Source organism: Carlito syrichta, unplaced genomic scaffold (genome assembly GCF_000164805.1).
Source record: "Carlito syrichta isolate Samal-C Ts95f unplaced genomic scaffold, Tarsius_syrichta-2.0.1 Scaffold304727, whole genome shotgun sequence".
Lineage (NCBI taxonomy): Eukaryota > Metazoa > Chordata > Mammalia > Primates > Tarsiidae > Carlito > Carlito syrichta.
The window spans coordinates 31,118-49,387 of NW_007248823.1; the positions used below are offsets into that span (position 1 = coordinate 31,118).

The 18,270-nt window shown below is 45.6% G+C and overlaps 1 protein-coding gene across 1 annotated transcript in view; it reads right to left on the reverse strand.

Annotated features, from left to right (window-relative positions):
- Window positions 1-18,270, reverse strand: part of LCT (lactase) — a 48,715-nt gene that overhangs the window by 28,214 nt on the left and 2,231 nt on the right. Inside the window, exons 2-4 of the mRNA XM_008060781.1 lie at window positions 8,241-8,320; window positions 4,929-5,012; window positions 311-413 (exon numbers count right to left, since the gene is read on the reverse strand). Of these exons, the coding sequence (XP_008058972.1) occupies window positions 311-413; window positions 4,929-5,012; window positions 8,241-8,320 (267 nt within the window). The remainder of the gene's footprint in view (window positions 1-310; window positions 414-4,928; window positions 5,013-8,240; window positions 8,321-18,270) is intronic.

Genomic DNA, 18,270 nt, shown 5'->3' on the forward strand with positions numbered 1-18,270 from the left:
ACTCCAACTCAAAAAAAAAAAAAAAAAGAAAGGGGGACAGAGCATCAAAAACCAGCTTCTGTGCTTACAACTCATATCTGAGGTCTGATGCTCTTTATCTCCATAGGAGGCATCCATGTATGGAACCTCCTCTCTTTCCTGGGTCAGTGGGGACTGGTTGCAGTGTACACTAGTCCCTCTGGGGTGGGCACTCGGACTAGCCTTCCTCTTGGGCTCCTCCTCCCACTGGAACCCTAGATTTTCACGATTGTCACCACCAAACAAGCGCACCGAATGTCATTCAAAACCTCTCTGGCAATGGTCCACTCACCTTTGAGAAGGCTGAAAAACAGCCTGACTGGGCTCTTGCTGGTGGAGGGGCAGTCCTGGAATTTTAGGTTGAAGATGAAAACTTTCACATTTGGCGCAAGGGTCTGAAAAAGAAAGACCAGCAAGAGAAACAAAGCTGCCTAGAAAGGGTCTTTTGATAACAGGGACAGTTTCAAGATGAAACACTATGAACACTTACTCTGGCTTTGGAAATGACCTCCAGCATCTCAGTGAATTAAGAGAGCTGACTTCAGACTCTGAAGGAAAAAGCTCTGTACTTCTCAATAACATGAGTCACCCTCCCCACTAACCCCCACCTTCACCCCTTGATCTCAGGCTTATGAAGCACCTCTTGGAGTCAAGCACTGTGTTAGGATCAAAACCAAGGCCACTGCTCACATCAGGAGCCTGTGTTACTTGAGAAGTTTAATTAAGAGGCCACCATTGGCCAGGTTTGGTGGCTCAGCCTGTAATCCCAGCACTTTGGGAGGCCAAGACAAGTGGATTGCCTGAGCCCACGGGTTTGAGACCACCCTGAGCAACTTGGTGAGACCTCGTCTCTACAATAAATCAAAAATTAGCTGGGCGAGGTAGTGTGAACCTATAGTTCCAGCTACTTGGAAGGCTAAGGCAGAAGGATTGCTGGAACCCAGCAGGTTGACGCTGGGGTGGCTGTGAGTGTGCCACTGCACTCTAGCCTGGGTGACAGAGTGAGACTCCAACCCAAAACATTTTTTTTAAAAAGAGGTCCCCATTTCCATTTACTGGATGTCTACTTTTGGATGTTAGAAATTGTCTTTTCTTTTTTTTTTTTTAAGTTGGAGTCTCTGTCACCCGGGTTGGAGTGCAGTGGCATGCTCACTGGGCACAACATGCTGGGTTCAGGCAATTCTTCCACCTCAGCCTTCCAAGTTACTGAAACAACTGAGATTACAGGTATGAGCCACTGTATCTGGTTAGGATGTTAGAAATTTTATATAATAAAAAGTGAAAGGAGCTGCCACCATTAAACTTAAAGCAGTGTTATTTTTCCTCCCTATTTCTAGCCATTTCAGTATCAAGGGAAGCATCTCTAAGCTGATATGTTGTTTGACTTCACTTTCAATTACCTTTTTTGAGATGTTGGGGTTTGGTCATTTTTCCCACAGTAACTTTTTGCTCCTCTGAGTAGTCGAAAGCCACCAAGAGATACCAATAGCAACTACTTTCAAAGCAGCCAGGCACAAACTTTATTTTCTCACAGCTGCCTGTGACAATGTCCCTTTCTTACAGAGTCTGCGTGAGTTGCCCACGACCACACAGAGAGGCTTCATCTTCTCCCTGTGCTGGGTCAATGCAGGGGAGGTGAACAACCGAGGGTGGCGTGCTTAGGGACCCAAGGGTCTTTTCCTTCCCAAAGCTTGATATGCGACGGGGGCAGCCTGTGATATCCCAGGGCTTCAGAGCTGGCTGGGAGGCTCCCGCCCTGACTTCTGCCAAGTGGGTAACTCCTTGGGTGAGCGGTCTTTTCTGAGAAGTGAACCCCCTTGTGTGCCTCCGGCAGAACTCAGAACTGGGGGTGTGCTGCAGCTCTTCTTTGAGATGCTGGGCCTGAGGATGTTCTGTGTGTCTCGGAGAGTGGTAGCTGAGGTCCCCCAAGGCTCCGAGAGGGGCATGCAGTTGCTCTGGGGCGATGGAGGGGGTGGAAGCGGGTGCCCGCTGCTCTTGGCACTGCCTCCACCCCCTTCCTTCACAGCCTGGGGAGGAGACCCCTGCAAGGGGTGGGTGAGGGTGGTGGGATGGGGAGGGAGAGTGTATTGAGAAAGAAGAGGCGGCGTGATTCAGGCTCCTGTGGACACAACTGGGCCAGTCTCCTCAGGGAGAACTTGGCAGTTCTTCCTGTCCTGGGTATGGTAACTGTGCTCCGGAAATGCTATCAGGCAGGTAACTATGACCCCAGAGAGGGACAGTCTCCTTTCAGGCTCAGTTGTTGTCAGTTGTCATCCTGAATCTCTGAGGCTGCATCTGAGCTGTCAAGTGCAACATCTGGAATTGAATTCCTACCCAAGGGAATAAAAGGAATAAAGGATTGTTGCAGGGTGCAGTCAACGGCTGCTAAGTTTGTCCAGGGAGAGTTTTGCTATTTGGCTGGCCGGCTGTGGACTGAGATTTCACAGCTCTATCCACACACTGGTAGCAGTGGGTCTTCTTGCAAATGTTTTGATAGAAAAAGGGAGGACTTGAAAACCACATCCTCAAGTACAAATCGTGCCAGTGCTTCTGTTTTGACGGCCTCTCGGCGGCATGCCGCTTCTGCATAACGCAGATGGTTTTAAAATGTCAGCAGTGCCTGAACCCATGAACTGAACAGCAAGCTTTTGTTGAATTCTTCAAGGGGAACAAAAGACAGATTTAGTCATCACAGGCACAAGTTGACCTTGAAGAGACCTTGTCAGCGAGCCCACAAGTACAGGCTCTGGGTTGCAAGCAAATTTGGGTTCAGGTAAGAAGTTGTTTACGAAAACAACTAAATTTGACCACACATGATTTTTTTTTTTTTGAAAGCAGGATTTATTGAGAGGACAGAAAAGCTCCCACAGTGGGAGGGAACCCGAAGGGGTTGCCCCGATCACATGTGATTTAAAAAAAATACTACTCTCATTATAACGTACCCAACACCTTGGTCTTATTTTTGGAAAGGCACTGTGGTGTCTTAGAATGACAAAGCCCTGGTTCAAATCCCACTTTTGGTGCTTACTACCTAGCGTCTGACCTTGGTTAAGTTTCTTTAACCTTAGGGTGTGTGGTGAGGGGTAGAGACGATGGGAAGATAGAAATAACGTGAGGCTGGAGAGCCTCCCACAGGGTCTGGCATAAGCAAGCACTAAACTCACACAGCGGCTACTTCGATGTCTTGTGCATGCATCTATTGCCTTTGATTAGGTCATCTTATTTGTGGATCACAAAAGCAGTGGTGTCTACACCGAAACACATAGACATTGAGACTGGACTGATGCTAATTTGTCCCTTTCAAGTCACCTCCCTCAGGTAAAATGGAGGCTCCACGCAGCTGAAGCACTGAGCATTTGACATGACCAACTTGACTTTTAAAGAGATAATCCCTCAGGTAAACCATCCTTGGTGGTGGGATTCAAAACCAGAGATGAGCAGTGGAGACTGCTCTGCTTGTCTCATGGGAGACACAGGGCTGAAAGCAGTGGGAAGTGGCTTCGTGCTCAAACTGCAGAGGCAAGAGGCCCAACATGGGGGAATTTCACTGGTCAGACATCCCTAGAGGGGCTCATACAAAGGCAGCTCTTCAGGGTAAAGTATAGATGCTGCCAGGATCCGGGAGAAACCACCGGGCACCATCAATGAAGGCTTGTCAGGAGATGGGGGAGTAGTTGGGACTCCAGGGAATTAAGCAAGTAAGTCGCACAGCAGTGACCAAGTGTGAGAAACCCAAAAGCTGGAGAGGACCCATGTTCTGTAAAGAGCCAGAATCTTCAGCCTTGAGAAAAACAATGTGGGGTACGGGAAGAAGAGCCCTGAGCTTACAGGAAGGTGTTGATAGTTGGGATCTGATTTAGTAGACCAGGGTGTAAAAATGTTTCTTTTTTTAAAAACAGTAAAATAGACTCAAACATAAAATTTACCACCTTGGTCAGGTACGGTGGCTCGCACCTGTATTCCCAGCACTTTGGGAGGCTGAGGCAGGAGGAGTGCTTGAGCCCAGGAGTTTGAGACCAACCTAGGCAACATAGCAAGAGCTCATCTCTACAAATAATTAAAAAAATTAGTCAGGTGTGATGACGCATGCCTGTAGTCCCAGCTACTCAGAAGGCTACGGTGGAAGGATCGCCTGAACCCAGGAGGTCGAGGTTAAATGAGCCGTGATCACACCACTGCACTCCTGCATGTGGGACAGAGTGAGACTTGGACTTTTTTTTTAAACCATCTTAAACATTTTAAAGGACACAGTGGCATTAGGTAGATTCACACTGTTGTGCAGCCATCACCACCATCAATGAATTATCTTTTTAAAACTCAAAATGAACACTGGAATTTCAATTCTCAGTAGATTTCTCTTTTTTTTTTTGAGTCAGAGTCTCACTCTGTCACCCAGGTTGGAGTGCAGTGGCATGCTCACGGCCACCACGGCCTTGACCTTCTGGGCTCAGGCGATCCTTCCAACTCAGCCTTCCAAGTCACTGGACTACAGGCAAGCGCTACCACACCCTGCTAAGTTTTTGACTTATTGTAGAGACGAGCTCTCGTCATGTTGCCCAGGCAGTTTTTGAACCTGTGGGCTCAAGCAATCCTCTCATCTTGGTCTACCAAAGTGCTGGGATTCAGGCATGAGCCACTGTGCCCGGCTCTCAGTAGATTTCCACACAAGAGAGCAGAAGGTCCCTGTAAATATTTGCCTCAGCAAGCAAGCCCTAATTATCCTTTCTAGCAAGCCTGCCTAACATTCTTTGCGCTCTAGGGATGCTTACAACGGACATCTCCCTCGATGCAACTCAGCAGGTCTCTGTAGATGGAAGTTCCATTCGCCCAGTAGCAAAAGCATTAACTGTCCAATATGCTCTCGGGAAACTGCATCATTTATCACCAACTTGGGAAAGGGCTCAAATTACCTGCAATGTACTCAGCTTCTGTGGTAGACTTGCCTCCTTTCCGCATCCATAAGACAAATCAAGAGAGAGGAAATCCACCAAGTCCTGGGAACAAGTAAATAGGGTCATCGATGCATACGTAATCGCAAGACAAAGAGTTGCTCGGAAGTATACTTTGTTGTCTCTTCCCTTATCACTAAATGGAATACTCTCAAGTGGGATTTTCCAAGGGAAGAGGTGATGACGTGAGCAGGTGTGTGGGAGATCTTCCTGTGCGTTGCTGGAAATGCCTCATCGATGTGCTCGCACATAGAAAGTGTGCGGTGTGACTGAGTAAATAAGCGCGGATGCCAGGAGTGGTGGGTTTCCACCAGGGCAGATGAGCACTGACAGAGGGAGTTGGAGGCCAGCACTGTCCCCGCGGCATCCTCCAACTCGCCCTTGGCCAGGATGGACACGATGAAGCCCTTGACCACCCCTGGGCTCCACAGTCGCCTCTGTGGACGCTACGGAGTTTTTGGCTTTTTTTATTTTTTATTTTTATTTTTATAGAGGAGAAATCTCACTATGTTGCCCAAGCTGGTTTCGAACTCCTGAGCTCAAGCAATCCTCCCACCTCAGCCTCCCAAATTGCTGGGATTATAGGCGTGTGCCACGGTGCCTGGCTGACTTTTGTTTTAATTTCAGGCCGCAGTTAGAAGTTCACTCTTGTTAGCCCTAGCCTGGCCCACTCTATTAGCTAAGAACACCGCCTGCACGGTTCTGGTGGCTGACACCCCCCCATTCCACTTCTGATAAGGACATATTCCCTCTGCCCTGTCTCTGGCCTGCTTGTGCTCAAAGAACTTCGGATTCACAGTGTCTAAACACATGAAGACACCACTGTGATCTGATCACCACTGTGATCAGGCTTCCCTCAGGGAGCCTGAGGGGCTGTCTGTCTCCCTTCTTGTTGGGATTAGATCATTGCCTGACTTCTCCCTCTCACAGATCATCTGTTCCCTCAGGAGGAGAACCGAGGATAACAGCATCTGCTCAGAACCAAGTGCCCTGTGGGCCTCTGATAAATGATTCACCACTGGCTGTTTTACTTTCTCAACCAAGTTATCATCCGTGCTTACTGAGGCCTCCACACAATTGCTCCACGAGGGCAAATGTCACTCCAACTTTCCTCTACCCACCCTCTTAATTCTTGCTTCTGTTTGTCAGTTCTGCACAACACATAGTCATTGAGTTCCTGCTTCTGAAAGTCTCTGTACTGGGTACAGTGGGAAGGAATTCACATTTAAATGAATACGATGACTAAGATCACAACGGGGAGGGTTAGTAAAAGCACCAATTATATGGGGAAAAGGCAAAAAGAAGTGCTGTAAGAAAAGACCACAGGCCGGCGCAGTGGCCCATGCCTGTAATCCCAGATCTTTGGGAGGCCAAGGTGGGAGGATGATTACTTGAGCCTAGGAGTTCAAGACCACCCTAGACAACATAGTGAGACCTTGTCTCTACAAAAAAAAAAAAAAACAAAAAAACCAGGCGTGGTGGCACACATCTGTAGTCTCAGCTACTTGGGAGGCTGAGGTGGAAGAACCACCTGAGCCCAGGGTGTTGAGGCTGCTGTGAGTCGTGAGCGTGCCACTGTGCTCCATCCTGGCCACGGAGTGAGACTCCAACTCAAAAAAAGAGAAAAAAATCAAAACAATCCACACCAGTAGTTCTTAAACTTTGCTGGAATTAGACTCACCCGGGCTCTCTGGAACTTGGAAGGCCTAGGCGGGCCCAGGCATGCCTCCCCACGTGAAGTCTGGCTCTCTGTGCTCTTTTGCTAGCTTTCTAGGGGACTCTGACGCACACCAGAACTTGGGAACCACTGGTCTAAACCAACAGCAAAGGTCCAAGTGGGGGAAAGGACACATCAAGATGAGGGAGGGAGTGTCCCTAAGGAAGGTTCCTAAGGTAGAGCACATTCCGGGGGATGTCAAAAACTACAACAACAACAGCAACAACAACGGGTAGAATCTTCCTGGAAGATTTGAGGAAGGTCCAGTAGTGAGTGAGAGGAGAAGAGTAGGAAGCAAGAGTAGCACACACTCCGGGGAAAGCAGGTGGTAACGTCAGGGAGACACACACGTGCACACAGTGGGAGGGGCTGAAGGATCTGCACCAACTCCGGGGAGTGCGGCTTCCCAGCAGGGACCGGGTCAGTCTGTGCTTTTGGGAGATTACCCAGAAGCATGGCGCAGCATGGATTGGGGCAGAGAGACCAGTTCAAAGGCTTTTGCTCCACAAGCATTTTTCTGATCAGCACTTTGGTCTCCCGCGTCCATAACCGATAGCAGTTATCGCCCTTTGTAAACTAATTTAGATGGTGTTCTGGCCCTGCAATCAGCTTGGGAGTTGTCTATCCAGAACCTTATCATGTCTGGCTTTTATCACATCTGAACTGGTAAATCTGAAGACTGGACCCTGACTCGTGGGGCCCCCAACACAGCACAGATGCCAGTGAGCAGTATGGCATCTCTAGGGCACCTCGACGATGCCGCAGAAACACAGACATCAGCTTTCCACACTGCCCGGCAGCCTAAAGGGGGCCAAAGCTGTCTACTTCTCAGACGCTTTTTCTTTTAAATTTATAGACAAAAAGTGACAGAGGATATAGAGACCAGGATGGGTACAGTAGGAAGCACATTTTAAATTTAACTTAAAATTTTTTTTGAGATAGGAGCTCATTCTATCACCCAGGCCTCGAACTCCTGGGCTCAAGTGATCCTCCTGCCTCGGCCTCCTAAAGCACCTGGATTATAGATGTGCACTACTACACCTGGCCTGAAGTACATTTAAAAAAAAAAAAAAATCTCTTTATCATAGTATCTGTTTTGCTATAATTTCATCTCTACCTGGACTCAATTAAAAATGAGAGCAAGTGGAAGCATGTGACTCCTCCCTTTAGGCAAGCTGACACCAGACCAAGCAAGAGCTGGGGATGTAAGATTTTGTTTTTAAAGTAATCATGAATCTAGAGAATGTACACCACTCATTCTGAGGCATTTGTAAAGTTGTCAGGCCATTGCTTTAAATTAAACTAAACTCTAGTGTAGCTATGTGCTCTCTGAGCTATGGCCACTGCCGTGTTTCCTAAGCTTTGGCCCCCTTTCCTACTTTGGAGAGGTGAATCTTCTCTCTCTGTTATTTACTTTTTAAATAAACGATATTTTCCAACCAAAAAAAAAATAATAAGATAAAGACATCAGACCAACAGGCAAAACCTCTCCTTTTTAACAATTGTAACAGCAGCTGTCTTCAGATGTTACAGCTGTATCTCTGGGCTGTGGTCACCTGGGCAAGCGCCGCGTTGGGTGGTTCCAGCAGGAATTCCGAGATCTGTTCGGCTCTCAGGACCACAGAGAGCTTTCCACCTGAAACCAACCAGAGAAACGAACAGCAGGTGATCAAGGGTAGGAGGCTGTGGCCACAGAAGCCACTGGGAGATTTATTTCCTACCAACCTTTCACTGACTTCAAAAAGTATTTCTGAAGAAATCATTCACATGACTTGACTCTAGCCGAAAGATTTTAGAAAACAAGATGGCTTTAAAAATAAAGTCCCAGCCGGGCTCAGTGGCCCAGCACTTTGGGAGGCCGAGGCGAGTGGATTGCCTGAGCCCGCGGGTTCAAGACCCGCCTGGGCAACTTGACGAGACCTCATCTCTACAATAAATTAAAAAAAAAAAAAAAATTAGCTGGGCGTGGTAGCGCGCGCCTGTAGTTCCAGCTACTTGGAAGGCTGAGGCGGAAGGATCGCCGGAGCCCAGCAGGTCGAGGCTGCGGTGGCTGGGAGTGGCCATTGCACTCCAGTCTGGGCGACAGAGTGAGACTCCAACTCAAAAAATAATAATAATAATAATAAAATAAAATAAAGTCTCTTTAGAGAATATTTTGTATAAATCAGTGAAATGAAAAAGTCTTTTAGAATAAAAACAACTACCCTGCCTTGCCACCAGCAAGATTAAAGTCGGCAGGGGGAAAGTTCTGCCTGCAATGGTTTTTGAAGGGAGGGTGCTCTCAGGAAAGTGCTGTTCCCTGGTCCTTATTCACCGTAAAAAAGTTAGAGACCTGTGTGCATTGATGGGGAAACAAGGAAATAAAAGCATGTGCAGCTTGTACTCACTTACTCTGACATTCAGTGACATAACAGGGGTTCTCAAACTTTCGTGTACATCACAATCACTTGCCATGATTGTTAAAATGCCCATTTCTAGACTCTGAGACTCGGAGGCAACAGACTGGAGTGGGCCCAGAAACAGGCATTTTTGCATGCTTCTCGGCTGATTCTGATACAATGGTCCTCAGACCACAATTTAAACACTGCCATGGGATTAGGATTCCTCAATTGTTTTGCATTGCTATCGAACTCTTTCATGTGTGCAAATCTTCAGCCCAAACTGGATGTTCCTTGAGGAGCAAAACTTAAACATTAAAAAAAAAAAAATAGAGACAGGATTTAACTCTGTCACCCAAGCTGGAGTGCAGTGGCACAATCATAGTTCACCACAACCTCGATCTCCTGGGCTCAGGCGATCCATCTCAGCCTCCTGAGTAGCTGAGACTACAGGTGTGCACCACCATGCATGACTAATTTTTATCTATTCATTAATTACTTTTTGTAGAGATGAAATCTCTGTATGTTGTCCAGGTTGGCCTCGAACTCTTGGGCTCAAGCAATCCTTCCACCTCAGCTTCCCAAAGTGCTTGGATTACAGGCATGAGCCACCAGGCCTGGCCTAAACATTTCTTCATTCCCTCCAAGGATCAAACTTAGGACTAGTTGCATAGAAAGCGCTCAGACCTGTGATATGGAAACACTAAACAAAAATGGAAAAAAAACTCAGAGTTTGAGACAAACTATTGGACTACATGGTTCACTACTCTCCTTCATCTAAGTTCTCTACAGGAATAAGATTTCCTCAGGATATCTAACAACCACAACCAACTACCAACCAACAGGGCTTATTTTGATAAGCGTAATGAAACTTTGATATTCCTGAACAAGGAATATCACTTGGAGATACTTGGTCCTCATTCTGATAAGATAACGTTGATTTTAGTTATTTAGTGATAGTGCCCGATGGACACATCTCATATTCCATGGATTTCCAGGCTTCAGTCCATCATCACATCAGCCCACATAGAACATTATGTTCTCAGCTTGTGCACAACATTCCAAAACGTATGATTTAGTATCATCTACAGACCAAGGAAATGAAACAAAAGTACAATCAATCTTTGGGCATAATTAACCCACGAATCATTTCTGTTTGACTTTGCAAGCTGTTTTTTATGAGTGGGGTAAACAAATGAGCTTGAAGTTCTGCAAATTCTCATGTCATACAAAATCTAATTCCTTAATATGGTTCCTGACCTGTTCCCAGCATAAGCATAAATTATACTTTTAAAATAATGCAAAATGCAGATTACTCAAAACTAGCCTCTCACTCTGAGCTTGAGGTTCATGTTTTCTTTGGCACTGAAAGGGGGTAATTGCTCTGGTGCAAAATAATTGATTGTGCTATTTTTTTGCTAGACGTGGTTAAAGATAGGTGTTCATGTCTATAGAACTCAGAATCATGATTTGCTGTAGACAGGGAATTCAGTGTGTTTAGTCTATGTAGAAAATCACTGGATAGCCCTGGGGTAAATTCCTATCTCTTGGAGGCAATGCTGAAACTTTTGGGCCTCACTGAAGGATAAGCTCACTTCTGTTTCTACCACAAAGGGAAGTCATTCCTCCCAAAACCCTTGTGGTTATCAGCACAAAATAGTCTCTTTCCCTTTTGCCCTGAATGCTTCAGTATAAGTAATCTGGTCAATATTGAACTGCCAGTTATCAACTTTTTTTTTTTTTGAGTTGGAGTCTCACTCTGGCATGTAGACTCAACCTGCTGGGCTCAGGCGATTCTTCCACTTTAGTCTTCCAAGTAGCTGGAACTACAGCCGTGTGCTACCACACCCAGCCGATTTTTTGATTTATTGAAGAGACAAGGTCTCACCAAGTTGCCCAGGCTGGTCTTGAACCCCTGGACTCAGGCAATCCTCTCGCCTTGGCCTCCCAAAGTGCTGGGGATAATAGGCCCGGCCTAATGTTTTAAGTCACTGCTGCCAGGGATGGGGGTGGGATTACCGGTGTCATCATGAAGTATGTCCCAGGTTGTGCACAGCTCCAGGAAGGTGCTGTGTGCAATTATTCTCTTTTCACCAAAGGGATAGTCACACTTCTCCTATCCCTCCAACTCTCTACCAAGAATCTTTTTTTTTTTTTTTTTAGTGTAGGGGTCTTACTCTGTTGCCCAGAATGGAGTGCAGTGGCTCCATCATAGCTCACTGTAGCCTCCAACTTCTGGTCTCAAGCAATCCTCCTGTCTCAGTCTTCCAAGAAGCGGGGATTGCAGGTTTTAGCCACTTCACCCCCAAATACCTCTCTTTTGTATCTTCCTCAGTGGCAGCACATCTGTACTGCATCCATAGGAGGTTGAAAACAACACATAGAGAAAGATCAGAAAAGAATGTTTTGGGGACTTGTTAAAAATTGTGGTAAGGGAAACATAATATAAAATTTACCATTTAAAATATTTTAAGTGTACCATTCAGTAGCATTAAATACATTCATCTTGTTGTGTAGCCGTCACCATCATTCATTTCTAGAAAGTTTCATCTTCCCAAACCGAAACTCTGTGCCCATTAAATGGTAACTCTTCAATCTAAAACTGTTCTAAAGCTGGACATGACGACTCACTCCTATAAGCCCAGCATTTTATGAGGCTAAGGCAGGAGGATCTCTTGAGCCCAGGAGTTTGAGACCAGTCTGGGCAACATAATGAGATCTCGTCTCTATAAAAAAATCAGTAAATTAGCCAGGCATGGTGGCGCACGCCTGTCGTCCTAGCTACTCAAGAGGCTGAGGTGGAAGGATGGCTTGAGCTCGGAATTTGAGGCTGCAGTGAGCAGTGATCCTGTCACTGCACTCCAGCCTGAGAAGGAGAGTGAGGCTCTTGACTGAAATATAAATAAATACATAAACTGTTCTAAAAAACAGTCTATTAATTTTTAGAGGTTTTGATTAAAAAGAAAAAAAACTCGAATAAGCCAAGGATGATGTTCAATTTTGCAGGCTACTTTGTATTTTTTAATGACTGCACCTCAATCATTAAGAAATATCATAGTAAGCCAGGCTAGGTGGCTCAGCCTATAATCCCGAGCTTTGGGAGGCTGAAGTGAGTGGATGGCCTGAGCCAGCGGGTTCGAGACCCGCCTGGGCAACTTGGAGAGACCTCATCTCTACGATAAATAAAAAATGAACCGGGCATGGTAGCGCGTGCCCTGTAGTTCCAGCTACTTGGAAGGCTGAGGCGGAAGGATCGCCGGAGCCCAGCAGGTCGAGGCTGCGGTGGCCGGGAGCGGCCACTGCAATCCAGTCTGGGCGACAGAGTGAGACTCTAGCTCAAGAATAAATAAATAAAGAAATAAAGAAATATCACAGTATTGTCAAAAACGACTCCCCAAAGAATGGGTGTAGAGAAGCTGCACGATTATTATATAAGAAGCTTGAGATTCTCCAGGGAGGAGAGAGGGATGAAGACACTTGGAAACTACAATTTGAAAACATTTGAAAATGTTAAGTAAAGAAGATATGAATTTAAGTAATTGCAAAATGTACCATTAAAATGCTATCAGAAAAGATGGGTATGACTGTATTAAAAGAAAGAACTTCTGTTTACCAAAGACTCCATAACGAGAGTGAAAAGACAAGACACAGGCCGCGCGTGGTGGCTTAAGCACTTTGGGAGGCTGAGGTGAGAGGACTGCCCGAGTTCAGGGGTTCAAGACCAGTCTGGGCAACTTGGTGAAACCTGATCTCTACAATAAAAAAAAAAAACAAACAATTCGCCAGGCGTGGTGGCGCATGCCTGTAGTTCCAGCTACTTAGAAGGCTAAGGTAGAAGGATCGCCTGAGTTCAGAGTGAGATTCTGACTCAAAAAAAAAAAAGAGGGCCAGGCTTGGTAGCTCAGCCTATATTCCCAGCACTTTGAGAGGCCGAGGCAAGTGGATTGCCTGAACCCACGGGTTCGAGAGCAGCCTGGGCAACTTGGTGAGATCTCGTCTCTACAATAAATAGATTTTAAAAATTAGCCAGACGAGATAGCGTGTGCCTGTAGTTCCAGCTACTTGTAAGACTGAAGTGGAAGGATCGCTGGAGTCCAGCGGGTCAACACTGGGGTAGCCATGAGTGTGCCACTGCACTCCAGGCTGGGCAACAGAGTGAGACTCTGACTCAAACAAACAAACAAAACAACAACAACAACAAAAGACAAGACAAGACACAAACTGGAAAAAGATTGTCCTCAAACATAAGCAATATAGATGAGATTCAAGAATTGATAAAGAAATCCTACAAGTCAGGAAGAAAAAGGCAAACAACATAAAAATGGATGAAAGATATAACAAGAACTTCACAGAAGAAGGAAATAAATATTGCTAATTAACACAGGAAAGGATCCTCAATCTGCATAGCAATAAGGTAAATAAGATAATAAAAACTACTGTTATATCTGCTAGATAGGCAAAAATTTAGATCGGAGGGGTCAACAAGAACTCATACATTATTCATGGCGGTGTGATTTGGTAGGATGTGAGGCTGGAACTCTCACATAGTGCTGGTGGGAGTGTAAAATGGTATCATTCCTTTGGAAAACTATTAGGCAGTTTCTTAAAAAGCTAAATCGGCCAGGCATGGTGGCTCACACCTGTAATCCCAGCACTTTGGGAAGTGATATGGAAGGATCACATGAACCCAACACGGTGAGACTCCCCTCACCGCCCCCCCCCCAAAAAAGTAGCCAGGCATGGTTGTGTAGTCCCTGGTACCAGGGAGGCTGAGGCAGATAGATCGCCTGAGCCCAGAAAGTTGAGGTTGTGGTGAGCCGTGATCATGCCACTGCATTCCAGCCTGGGTGACAGAGACCCGAACTCAAAAAAAAAAAAGCGAAACATGTATCTACCCTATGACCCAGAAATTCCACTCCTAAGTATTTATCCAAGATAAATGAAAACATGTCTACACAAAAACTCACAAAAACTAAAAAAAGCCCAAGTGTCCCTCAACAAGTGAATGTGTAACAAACTCTGGTGCATTCACAGAGCACTACTACTCAGGAGAAAAAAGGAGCAAATTACAAATACAGCAACAAAATGAACGAAAAGCATAAATATTACACTAAATGAAAGAAGACAGGCACAGAAATACACACTATATGATTCCATCCATGTCTGTGGGAGAAAGCATATCAGTGGCCGCTCCAGGGTCAGGGACTGATTAGAAAGGGATTTTCCGAGGTACTGGTTAATGTCTTATATCTTTTTTTTTTTTTTTGAGTTGGAGTCTCACTCTGTCGCCCAGTGGCCACTCCCGGGCACCGCAGCCTCGACCTGCTGGGCTCTGGCGATCCTTCCGCCTCAGCCTTCCAAGTAGCTGGAACTACAGGTACACGCTACCACATCTGGCTAATTTTTTGATTTATTGTAGAGATGAGGTCTCACCAAGTTGCCCAGGCGGGTCTCGAACCCGCGGGCTCAGGCAATCCACTCACCTCAGTCTCCCAAGGCACGGGATTACAGGCTGAGCTACTGAGCCCGGCTGTCTTATATCTTGATAGGGATGTGGGTACATGGGCGTGTGTTTGTCAAAACTAATCAAACTGTAAAATTAAGATCTAGGCATTTCACTATATGTTAATCATACCCTGATTAAAAAACAATCTTAGGACAAAATCAGAACTGAGTTTCATATTGTTTGTTTTTTAATTGGCAACAAATGGAAACTTACTTCTTTAGCAGATATCTTTTAAAAACATGGTACATGTGTTTTATTTGCTAAAATGCTACCTTTTCTGTAGTAGAAACATTTTAAATTTGAAATATCTGACTTTGTACCAATAGGTTATTGTGGGAAACAAAGAGGGAAAAAGTTATGGAGTGCTAAATATTTTTTTTTTTTTTTTGAGTTGGAGTCTCACTCTGTCGCCCAGACTGGAGTGCAGTGGCCACTCCCGGCCGCCACAGCCTTGCCTGCTGGGCTTCGGCGATCCTTCCGTCTCAGCCTTCCGAGTAGCCGGAATTACAGGCATGCACTACCACGCCCGGCTGATTTTTTTTGATTTATTGTAGAGATGAGGTCTCGCTGCCCAGACGGGTCTCGAACCTGCGGACCCAGGCAATCCATTCACCTCAGCCTCCCAAAGGCGCGGGATTATAGGCTGAGCCACCGAACCCGGCTTAGTGCTAAATATTAAACAGTACATTTAGCACTTAGGACCCTGGGGTATGGAGGATACTGGGAGATGGGATAGGGGAGGAATACACAGAAGGACTAAGTTGTGGTATGGTTTGTTTTGTTTTGTTTGATAAATCCTTACCCCTCCCATCTATTTTGTTGTTGTGATAGAAATTATATGCCATAGGTTAGTTGTGGTAGCTCACACCTGTAATCCTAGCATTTTTAGGAAGCTGAGGTGGGAGGATTACTTGAGCCCAGGAGTTCAAGACCTGCCTAGGCAACATAGCAAGATCTTATTTCTATGAAAACTCAAAAAATGAGTTGGATATGGTGGCGCTTGCCAGTACTCCCAGATACTCAGGAGGCTGAGGCAGGATGATGGCCTGAACCCAGGAGGTTGAGGCTGTGGTGAGCCGTGATCATGCCACTGTTTTCCAACTGGATGATACAATGAGATCCTGACAAAAGAAAGAGAGAGAGAGAGAGAGAGAGAGAGAGAGAGAGAGAGAGAGAGAGAAAGAAATTATATACCATAGAATTCACCTCTCTAAAAGGTACAGTTCGGTGGTTTTTAGTTACATTCACAGGGCTGTACAATCGTATCTACTGTCTAATTCCAGAACATTTTCATCACTCCCAAAGAAATCCACATCCACGCGCAGTTCCTGCCCCATCTCTCCCCCAGCCCTCGACACCCAGCAATCTACTTTAGCGTCTCTATAGATTTGCCTATTCTGGACCCTTGCTGTAAATCATATAAATGGAATCATGTAATATGTGATCTTTTGTGACTGGCCACTTTTACTAGCGTGTTTCCAAGAATCATCCATGTTGTGGCATGTATCAGTACTTCATTCCTTGTAAAGGCTGAATTGCATGTCCATTGTATGGATACATCACATTTTGTTCCTCCACCAGCTGATGGACATTAGGATTGTTTGCACTTTTGGTGTTTGTGAATAATGCTGCTATGAATGTTTATGTAGACATTTTTGTTTGGACATTTGTCTTCATTTCTCTTGGGACTTTACCTAGAAGAGGAATTGTTAAGCCATATGGTAACTCTGAAGTTTAACCTTCTGAGGAACTACCATACTGTGACTGCAGTGTCGTTCATTCCCACCAGTAGTATACAAAACTTCCACTTTCTCCACATTATCGCCAACACTTGTTAAAGTTTTTTTTATGACAGCCATCCTAGTTAGTGTGAAGTGGTAGTTCATTTTAATTGTTGTATTGAGCAATTGGCTCATGAGTATCTTTTATAGTATTTTGCTTTTCACCAACATGTGGTATATAACTCTCCTGGTGTCTACTAAATTATAACCCCCTGGGCTCAGGCAATCCTGTCGCCTCTGCCTCCCAAAGTGCTGGGATTACAGGCATGAGCCACTGTGCCCAGCTAAATAATATATTCTTAAGAGAACAAGTGTATAGGATTGGACTTAAGAGGGAGGAGAGAATGAGAAAGAGATACACACACAGACAGAAGGGAAATCACCTTCTGGAAGAGTAAGGAGACTGAAAAAGAGAATTTACTTTGTGTTTTGCATGATATCAGAGGCAGATAATCTGACAATATTGATGAAACACACAATGAAGGGCAGGAGGAATGACTGTAAAAAAAAAAAAAAAAAAAGAAGGAAAGCAGCCGGGCGTGGTGGCTCAGTCTGTAATCCCAGCACTTTGGGAGGCCGAGGAGAGTGGATTGCCTGAACCCATGGGTTCAAGACCAGCCCAGGCAACTTGGTGAGACCTCATCTCTTCAATAAATAAATAAATAAATAAATAAATAAATAAATAAATAAATAAGTCGGGGGTGGCAGCACGCGCCTGTAGTTCCAGCTACTTAGAAGGCTGAGGCGGGAAGGATCGCCGGCATCCAGCAGGTCGATGCTGGGGTGGCCATGAGGGTGCCACGGCACTCCAGCCTGGGCGACAGAGTGAGACTCCAAATCAATAAAAAATAAATAAATAAAAAGAAGGAAAGCACAAGTTTAAAAAGAAACAGTCTTTAGTCATCTGATGGAAATTAAACATAAAATATGCAAAGCATGCTTCTTTTAATAAACATGTAACTATAGTCGTATAATTTGAAGAGCTCTACGGAATCTGTCCTAAAAATAAGATAGTGTTTCTTTTAAATGGGATGATACAAGCAGTCTCTCCTGCTTTCAAAGTTCATTTTACTTAGAGCTTCTTCAGGAGACTTGCAGTCAACAAACATCTCTCCCTGTTTTTTTGCTCACCTGCCCCACCACAGGCTTTCTGAAGAATCCTGTGATTCCTCATCTCCACTCCTGGGATACTAAGCTGCTCCCTCCTCAGGAGCTTTGCACTTCTCCTCCGCCTAATCCTCTCCTCCCCATCTCCTGGCTTGTTCCCTCCCTTTAGTCCAACCTGCTCAAATGGTGGCCTTCCTTACAACCCTGTCTAAAACACCTCCATCCACCCTCACACTTTCTTCCCTTACCCTGACATTTCTAAAAAATTGTGGTAATTACACATAACATTTACCATCTTAATCTGTTTTTTTTTTTTTTTGAGTTGGAGTCTTGCTCTGTCGCCCAGGCTGGAATGCAGTGACACGCTCATGGCCACCCCAGCGTCGACCTGCTGGGCTCAGGCAATCCTTCCGTCTCAGCCTTCCAAGTAGCCGGAACTACAGGCGTGCGCCACCTTGTCTAGCTAATTTTTTATTTATTGTAGAGATGAGGTCTCGCCAGGTTGCCAGGGCTGGTCTCAAACCCGCAGGCTCAGGCAATCCACTTGCCTCGGCCTCCCAATGTGCTGGGATTACAGGCTGAGCCACCACGCCTGGCCTGTCTTAACTATTTTTTTTTTTTTGAGTTGGAGTCTCACTCTGTCACCCAGACTGGAGTGCAGTGGCCGCTCCTGGCCACCGCAACCTCGCCTGCTAGGCTCTGGCAATCCTTCCGCCTCAGCCTTCCGAGTAGCCGGAATTACAGGCATGCGCTACCATGCCCGGCTGATTTTTTTTTTTTTTTTTTTATTGTAAAAATGAAGTCTCGCTGCCCA